This window comes from Anarhichas minor, unplaced genomic scaffold, assembly GCF_050575085.1.
Source record: "Anarhichas minor isolate MPS153535 unplaced genomic scaffold, ASM5057508v1 ptg000025l, whole genome shotgun sequence".
NCBI lineage: Eukaryota > Metazoa > Chordata > Actinopteri > Perciformes > Anarhichadidae > Anarhichas > Anarhichas minor.
Genome location: NW_027466471.1, coordinates 6,105,214 through 6,114,970, shown reverse-complemented (window position 1 = coordinate 6,114,970; position 9,757 = coordinate 6,105,214). Strand labels below are relative to the sequence as shown.

At 42.7% G+C, this 9,757-nt stretch overlaps 1 protein-coding gene across 2 annotated transcripts; it reads left to right on the top strand.

Annotated features, from left to right (window-relative positions):
- Positions 1-2,476: 2,476 nt before the first annotated feature.
- On the top strand, positions 2,477-9,185 carry LOC142957441 (homeobox protein orthopedia B-like). Of its 2 annotated transcripts, XM_076099273.1 has the most exons (3): positions 2,477-4,279; positions 4,571-4,986; positions 7,834-9,185. In XM_076099273.1, the coding sequence occupies exons 1-3, from the start codon at positions 4,204-4,206 to the stop codon at positions 8,329-8,331; spliced, it is 990 nt and encodes a 329-aa protein (XP_075955388.1). In that variant the 5' UTR covers positions 2,477-4,203; the 3' UTR covers positions 8,332-9,185. The 2 variants fall into 2 exon arrangements, with proteins under 2 accessions (XP_075955388.1, XP_075955386.1); XM_076099271.1 differs by lacking the exon at positions 2,477-4,279 and having other exon boundaries at positions 4,327-4,986.
- Positions 9,186-9,757: the final 572 nt, after the last annotated feature.

Here is a 9,757-nt window from a genome sequence, read left to right as displayed (position 1 = left end):
CTCTCAGACAATAAGTTGTTAAAACAGATTTCATACAAGATTTTTTGTTTCCGAGATGTCCAGTTTTTTGCATTGAAAACTCAGTGTGGACACCCCTTTGATTTTAAATTGATCACAACACATTGAAAGCATTTTATTTTAAGGGGTGCAGAAATGTGTCACTAAAACTACAATTGGGAAAATACCCAAAATTGGGTTTTTGGCACCATGTATTGGCAGGTCCTTTGAGTTTCAGTGATATAACTTAACATCTATGATTTGGGTGTATATATCGTGATTGTATACGTGCATTTTAACCATCAGCATCAGCAGTCCCACTGTTTTTTTCTTATTGGGACTTTTAATGGCAGTGTGTGATGTTTAGGACCGCCACCAATTAGGTGACTAATCGGGCGATAAAGTCTCTTAATCGTCTAAGAGAGTTTTTGCTGAATAGTCAATATTTATGTCCCTTTCGTGGAGAATCAGCTATTAGTCATTAAATCATGACACAGTTGTATTAAGCCCTATAGAGCCCTCTGCATTCACCTGTACAAGGAACCAGGAATGTTGTGGTTATGTTGAGTTTTTATTTGAGGCTGCAAGGTGCTGGTGGTGGTGGAACTTAACAGTTGAGTCTTTTGGAGGCCTTGTTGACTTCACGTAGAAAAAAACCGTTCTCCTGATTTTGCCTCTAAAATGCACAGCACATGTATAAGAGCAACAAAATGCGGTGTAATGAACTTTTCCTTGGAGACATGTTGAAACCTTTCACCTTGTATGTTTGATTTTGACTGGCATGAGTTGCTGAACCTAATGTTGATGAACCACATGTGCCTTTAACTGTGACCTGTGTCCACACTGAATGTTTCTCCTCACCAAACATAGACCACCTGAGCATGAGGTCAACTAACAGCAGGCAAGGAGACTCTGAACACCACTGTTGACACCTATATTGTGACTTTCATTGCTATTTTACCCCCCCCAACCACCACCAAGGCACACGCGCACGCCCACACCGCGCCCTCCGTGACACACGCCTCTTCTTCCTCATTAAGGAAATCGCTCTTCTTCGCTGATTATTTTATTTGAAGCCGTGATTACCGCTCTGTCCGCCAGATCACGCAGTAACGGGGAGCAGGCGGAGGGCAGAGGGCCTAATTGGGGCATGAGATGCGCGGGGTGTTGCAGACGGGCCGGGTGGCCGAAGAGGGGAGCCTCTAATGGGTTTTCCGGTCTGTGCCCCCCCCCCCCCCCCCCCCCCCCCGTTCTCGCCTCTCTCTGCATATCTCGGTGCTCGGATGCGACACATTTATTTGGCCTGGTTCTTATCCCTCCAACTGTCATCGAATCGCCTGCACAAAGTTACAGTGTGATGTGTTAGAGAGCCGTTTCCGCCGATGGAAAATATCGATTTTCCTTTTCAGATTTCTATAAGTGATTGGATGCAGATGGCCACGAGGCGATGCAATATATAGGCCTGAACACGAGAAACGGCCAGCTCGCCTGCGGCTCCGTGTTCACACTTTGGTTGTGGTGTAAAGGATCTTATCCCTGCATCTGCCTCCTGTTACCTGCATTATTCTTAACCTGTTCTGCAAAGGGCCATATGAGCAATGGATTTAACGCAGTTTGATTGCTTAAAAAAACAAAAACAAAAATCCGCGGAGAGGGTGGACACGGAATTCTTGATGTTTGAAATTGCTCTACAAAATTGCATTTGTTTTTGGTGCGCTTCCATTAAAAGTGTCTCCTCGCGTGTAAACAGCCGTTCCGCACTCAGATGCGCCGCATTAACCCGGGAGGATTGTATGTGAGTGTGTTTTTACTGGGGGAAGATTGATGCGGTCCAGTTAGGGAGGCTGAGTGAGACATAGACCCATTTCAAGTGGGTTCCTCTTATTACAGCAATACGTTACAGTCTGAGGGTCGGACAGCTGAGGGGATGTCTGCTATCCGGGCTGTTTTCCCTCCAACAAACCACAATATCGATATTTATTATCACCTAGGGATCAGATGAGTAGTCAACAATAACTTGCAACCTTTTTATTTTTTACACGTGCCTCATTTTATATAAACAGGACGTCCATTTAAATGATTTTGAATTAAGCATTGTCTTTTTTTTAAAGGCATAGCTAATGATACTTTAAAGAAAACAATTCAATAATATTTGATCATATATTATTGTTGTTAAATCAATATCTGTATGATAATTATTTCTCTTATTTTTTTCTATAGAACTAAAACACGAAATAGAGAAAGATTGCTACTTATGAACACAATTTTAATAATAATAATAATAATAACAATAATTATATTAAAAAAATTAGACCCAGATAATAAATTGAATAATGGCCTCAAATAATCCTGAATTAGAATTAAATTAATACAATGTATTATTACATTCACTTATTTCGTTATGCACACAATAACACCACACCTGTTTCATTATTTATCCACAGTGCAAATATTTTAACAAAAATTAAAGATAATCTCTGACCTTCATGAGTTAATTTCGACCATTAGGTTGTTGTTGTTTTTTTTTTGCATTACATCAATTGTCTTGCACTAAATTGGAAATCAAACGGCTTCCAGAGCATACAGACCGTCTCTCCCGGCTCAAGCCCTTCACAAACGCAGGGTTGGCCTTACAACTCCCCACACACGCATAGTCCCTCTCCTCTCACCGGGTCTACACGTCTGAATCAAACGAATCGAGCCTCTGCTGCTGGTGCTGCTGCTGCTGCTGCTGCTGATGATTGCTTCTCCTGAACCTTCGGGAGCTGGTCACAGCTTTCCTCATCTCAGTGGACCATGCACAAGTCCCGTTTTCCTTACGTTTTCACGCTGTGCCACACATACGTCCCTGCGTCCCGGGCGCACATTGCGGTCGAGGAGCATAACAGATGAGTTGCGTATGTGGTGCAGGAGGAGAGGGAGGACTACTCGCTCGGACGCCTCCTTTGTGCGGCTGCAAAGAAACCTATTTAGTCCCAGGCGGTGGTCCATTCACAAGGCTCACCCTGACATCTGCCAAAAGCCCTCTGTGTACCAGCACTGTCTGGAGAAGTAGGAGTGGAGCGCAGATCAATGGCTGTCCTGTTAATTGTATAATAGACGTACTCATGGACCACTGCTAAAGGGGCACAATCGTTTAGGGTCCACCACGTCTGATTTTGTTTGAACCAAACAGGCCTAAATACCTCTAATTGCGCCCGCGTTGATGAAAAGTCGATGGGAGTTAAAGCGGCCGATCACTAACGGAGCTTAAATCCATCTGTACTCGTTTATTTATTTATTTCCTCGATTTGTCTCCACAAATCACCTGCCATGGGGGAATGGGGGCGATATTCGTTTTGTTTGTTATCCAAGGACGGGAGGGAAGTGGGGCTCTGGAAGCAGGCCTGGCGTTACAAGACTTCTCATCTCCCACAATTTATTTTCTTTTTATGACTAAAGTCCACACTCATCTGTACAGAATGCACTCAAACTGACATACATGGCAATATACAACTGTATTTCATATGAAGATACAAAGAGTAATCAGCTGGGAATTTGTTTTGATTTATAGATTTATTTTCCTTAATTTGGGAAATGACTCCTCCCTTTCTGGGTCTGTTAACAGGCTAGTTAACATAGCAGTCATTTGACAGTTAATTATCCAATAAAAACACATTTTCTCTCTCAAATAGCCGGACGCTCTTGTCTCCTGGAGCAAAAGCAAACCAGGTTTTGCATGAGCTCACCTTACATGTATGTCCACAAACAGGAGTCCCGTCATTGCACAAACTATATGAGATTAAACAAACACATTAAGATGTCGAACGTGGAATAATTTGAGCATGAAAAGCTAATAAATCAGAGCACGGGAATGGCAGAGGATTGAATTGAATTGTAGTGTTTCGTGCGCGTTCGGGTTTGTGCGCGCGTGCCTTCTTGGGTCTGTGTGTATAAAAAGAATAAAAAAAGAAAAGAAAAAAGAGGGGGGAGTCACGTCGCTGACATTTCCAAGCTCCCGCTCTGATTGGCTCTTATTTGAGGAAGCTCACGGGTTCTTTCAACTAATAAGCGCCTCCCCGTCGCTCTAAAGGACATTATAATGCAAGGGACCTCCTTTTTTTAACCACAAACCGAATTTTCGTTCATTTAGACGATATATACTTTTTAAATTGCCCCAAAGTTGTGGGATTTTTTGGAGCGCATTTCACCCTGGAGCGGTACGCGATGCTCTCTCATGCCGACCTCCTGGATGCTCGGCTCGGTGAGTTATCCTCACTAAACTCCGGCCCTAAACTCCAGTGTAAGATTTCCAACTTCTTTTTCAACCTTGTGATGTGATAGATAGACTGTGTAGTTAATTGTGTTAACAGCTAAATGCTTTATCGTTGGTGTATGCAATTCTTTACAGTAATTTATCAGGAATGAGGATATGATCTGACAGCAAAGGAAAAAAAATACGATTTAAAATTACGACCCAAGCTACATTGAGTTTATTTGTTGTATTCTTTGAATTGATATACGTCTGTTGCCTTTTTTCATGTGACTCTCATTTAAAAATGCAGCGCTGTATCTGCCATGTATTTACTCAAAGCCTCTCTCTTCCTCATCCTCTCAGGGATGAAGGATGCTGCAGAGTTACTCGGACACCGAGAGGCTCTCAAGTGCCGGCTGGGTGGTGGGGTGCCAGACCAGGGGCACCCGGGAGACATGGCCCCTGGTTCGGACTCCGTGGAGGGAACCACCCTCCTGCCGGGGGAAGACATCGCCACCGTGGGATCCAACTCCGCCGGCATGACGGTGAACGGGAAGGAGCAGGAGAAGCAGCAGCAGCAGCCGCAGCAGAGCTCCAGTCAGTCCGCCAGCCAGAAACAGAAGCGGCACAGGACGCGCTTCACGCCGGCGCAGCTCAACGAGCTGGAGCGCAGCTTCGCCAAAACCCACTACCCTGACATCTTCATGAGGGAGGAGCTGGCCCTGAGGATCGGCCTCACTGAGTCCAGAGTTCAGGTAAAGCACTTGCGCAATGTGGATTTTTACAGGACAGAAACACTCGCGTGGTCTATAGCAGGGTGCGGCTTTGGGTCCAGATTTGGATCTTGTGGTTTTTTTTTCAGTACGATACAAATGTCCAAAATTGTCCTTTTAAATCCATCCGAAAAGCAATGAGCAAAGTAGGGTGGAGAGTAGAGGAATCAGGACCAACGCTCCCTCCGCGCGCTTGTAGCTAGATAGTTAGGTCACTTCTAAAATGTCCCATAGTTCAGTTATTTGTCACTGGTCCTTTTGCCATTCATTCATTCATTTTTTGGGCTATTGGGTGTAAAGTTTTGAGTGCAAATGCTTGAAAATAAAAGCTAAAGGGTGGATTGGCGCCACTGGTGCAATCGAAGTTACATTACATATAACTTACAGTCATTTAGAAATATGTTCTTGTTTAGGTTTAGCACTATATCCTGTATACTCAAATGAAAGAAACACTATTATTTGAAGGGAGAACACATTCTCACTCTGTTCGTTGTGTTCAAATGAAAGTTGTTTTAGAAAATACAAGCTCAAGCATATTTTGCTTTAATTATGTGATTCAAATATGCCACGATGTGTTCAAAAGGCGAGCTATATGTCATTCTAAGAAGCTGAGCCCCATCTAATATGCGAGTGGCTCTGTCCAAGGTGCTGAAATATTTCTCACTTGCGGATAACGAGCAGAATTCCGGTGCCCATAAAGTCAAAAATGTCCAGATGGCTCTTAAATATTTGTCACTTGTGTTGACTGTGTTGAAATTGGGAGGGGAAAGTTATTTATTTATTTAATTAGTTAAATTTGCCTAATTTTCGTTTCCTTTTTGTTTCTGTGAACCTGCATATATTGCATAAAATTACATTCGTGGTATTTAGGCTTTGGCAATGATTTTTCTTTATATTTGTTTTACCATTACAAATGGGAGTTACCCTGGCCAAAATAATGCCCAATATATTATAGAGAAGATCTTTAAATACTTTCTTTCACAGAATAGTCTTCCCCTTTTCTTTTAGAAAATAAATAGGGTTGTAATGTATGGCCCATTTTTTGTTTTACTTGGGTTATAGGGATGAAATTGATTTATTTTATTTTTAAATGCAAACTTTATTTATTTAGTTTGTATTATTTTAGAAACATAAACCACTTTAAAAACAATTGAAACATGCAGTGCTTCTAACAAGCATGCAGGAACAAGGCTCTAATAAACCAAACACATTATCAACCAATTTCAGTCTTATTTATTACAGTGAACGGGTTATTAACCAGTGATGTGAAATTCATGCAAATGATCCCACTGAAAGCAATAAACCCAGTATAACCATTAGTCACCTTAATAATCAATTCTTTATTCTATGCGGTGCAGGATGCTAGCCGCTCAGTGCAGGTCGCCTCCTGCTCGCTGTTGGTAAACATTAGTGCACGTCGTGCAGGTGCAGCCTTCGGTGGGCGTGTTGGCCCGCGTGCGTGCCTCCACGGCCTCTCCTCTTCAAAATGCTCTATCAGCGACGTCTTAATAGGACTCAAGAATATATTGTACTTTTTTAATGGAATGAGAAATTGCATTTTCTTTCCCCCCTCCGAGTGTAATGGGTTTGGGCGACGTTTCACGGATGGCTGAGCGGAATGAGAGCGAGATTTCACTTTTAATACGCAGGCATCGACTCACGGCCTCGCGCGCGCATTAATCACGCCAGAAGATGGTGAAATCTTTATAAAACCCATCGGGGGGACGCGCGGGCGGTTTTTTTTGTTTTGATTTTTAGCTGCGTATGTGGGTCGTTGTGTTTTGTGGGCTCTCGGGCGTGGTTGAGTGGATTTTATTTTCACGTGGATTGTGTACAGTAATGCGCGGCCATTTGTATTTAAGTCCACACAATAGTGAGGGCAATTTACAGTTCATCTGCGTGTAAATAAGATGTTAGAAAGATAAATAGTTCGGCTCAGTGCAGTAATAAAATACCCCTGTGACGGCTGCGTTTGTATACAAAGCGCCTTCTGGAGGCTATTTTATGTACTATGAAATTCACAACGCTGGCCTTTTGTCTGTTTCAGTTCCACCCAAAGCGTCTTAATAACAGAGGGTATTATGTTTACAGTAGCCAAATGATTGACATTTACAATAGCCTTATTTTTAAAAGGATTCTCCTAGTGTAATATATATATATATATATATATATATATATATATATATATATATATATATATATATATAAATATATATATATATATATATATATATATATATATATATATATAAATATATATATATATATACTAATGCAATTTAGAACGATTCATACATCTGATATGAATGCCTCAACGTCCTGCCTATTAGGCTATGGCAGTGAATATATTCTGATAAAGGTCCTCAGGCCAATTGCCGATGGTCTACATTTATATCTTGTTCATTTCGTTTGTCCCAGCTCAACACTGACAGTAGGGTCCGATTCAGACCAGCTGGTATAGAGAATTTGTGTTGAGGACACTATAGCAGGGTGCTATGAAGGACGCAATCTCCAACCGCCTTTAACGCTATTGCTGTCCTTGCTATTACATACAATTACCCATATATATATTGTTGTATTAATATGATAAAGACACTAATGTCCTATTAGAGCCTTAAAGTTAGTCTGTGTGTGGCGAGATTTTAGGGAGATTATCGTGCGTAAACGGTATTTTTCTCCCATGGTTACACAAACACGTATCCTACGAACATGTTTCCAACATCCGCCTTGATGCCCTCATCACGGTGTAATATAGACAGATACTGCTCCAGACATATGTTTCTCAGTCTGTCCGTCTGATGGCTCACGGTCGTGTCTCTCTGCTCGCAGGTTTGGTTTCAGAACAGACGCGCCAAATGGAAGAAAAGGAAGAAGACCAGCAATGTTTTCCGCTCCCCGGGGACGCTGCTCCCAACACCGGGCCTGCAACAGTTCTCTGCCGCGGCCGCCATGGAGAACAGCCTATGCTCCTTCCACGCCAACGACTCTCGCTGGGCCACGGGGATGCCGGGGGTCTCCCAGCTGCAGCTCCCGCCGGCCCTGGGTCGCCAGCCGGGCATGCAGTCCCTGTCACAGTGCAGCCTGGGCCCAGGGCCACCAAACTCCATGGGTCTCTCCAACGGCCTTTCCTCCAACGGCTCCGGTCTGCAGTCCCACCTCTACCAGTCGCATTTCCCCGGAATGTCGGCCTCTCTCTCCGGCCCCACGAACGTATCGGGCTCGCCGCAGCTGTGTAATTCCCCGGACAGTGACATGTGGAGAGGGACAAGCATCGCGTCACTGCGGCGCAAAGCGCTGGAGCACACAGTGTCCATGAGTTTCACTTAGTGACTTTTCAAAAAATATCCCGCCGCACTCCTCTTCTCCCACCTCCCCTCCCCAGCCCCACCCTGCGGCTCTTTTTTCTGTTTTTATTCCCGCTATTAGATCAAAACGAGAGAGCGCGCGAGCTAATCAGGCCTGAAATGCGAGAAAATGGAGGCTGTACTTCATCTAGGCATAATGGCAGAAAGAAAAGGACAACACTGATGGACAAATGGAAGAAAAAATATGGGTTTATTTATCTTAATTCAAAAGGATTTTATCAACTATTGATGATAAATACTATTGTAATGCTCTCTAGACTAAAGGCCCTAATTACTGAGAGCCAAAACAATCGTCGTATTTGCGTTTTCATTGAGTGTGTCTTTATGCACACACGTTATTGTGTTCAGGTGAAGTTGTGTTATGTCAAACGGTTATTTATAAGATTGGGTATACATTTTGGTAACAGCCTACCACACACGCACCACACTGTAGGTGGGTCTATTGAACTGGGTCTCAGGCATGCACTGTGCATGTGGATTTAAACGCTTGGATAATTTAAGGAGAAAATGATGCCCACTCAGATTGAAGAGGTACTTTTGTGAGGCGACCTGCAGTCTCGTCTGCATGAGAGGGGAGCATAAATCTTAAGAGGAAAAAAATAACAAACAATGATCTTTCGGTAGGCCTACACTGTTTTAGGATGTTTTGTGTACATAGAACATTCTTGCTATGTACCCGCTGGTCTTTTTTGTGACATGTTTTAACTTATTGTATGTGCTATTACTTGACACATTTCTTAAATGTTTGATCAAATGCTCCACATTGACGGGTTTGTACCAATTTAAAAATGAACAAACAAATAAAAGTAATTTTCAAGAATGTCAACACAAGAATGATTCATGTCTCCATTAAGTTTAACGAGATATATAATGTCCATTTTGTACAAATTCCTTTAGCCACTTTGTAGCCTGTGCGTGACCCTCAGTATACTGACCCACCCTTCCAGTCGGTTGTTGATGGTACTTGTAGTTTATTTGGATTGTAGCCATCAAAAATTATAATGGGATTTTTACTATATATTTTTGGATGTAATGTTGTTTCGCAAACTTATATTAGTGGTCGTTGCTCAGTGACCAGTGTCTGAGGTGACTGGGTTAAAGGGTTTATGAAGGGTGACTGGTCCCAGTGTGGCAGACAGGAGCGGTAAAGATGTCAGTGCTGGGATGTGGCGGTCATTGCTTTTAACCATGACGGTCATCCCACTGAGCAGACTGGATGGACTGTAACTAAACAAGAGATATCACAGGTGTGTGTGTGTGTGTGTGTGTGTGTGTATATATATATAGTTTCTATAGTTTTTAATTGAAGGCTGAAGTTGGCTGTTATGATCCTTTGTCGAGAAGTACATATGAAACAATTGATTAGTTGCAGCAAAACTGAACTTGTT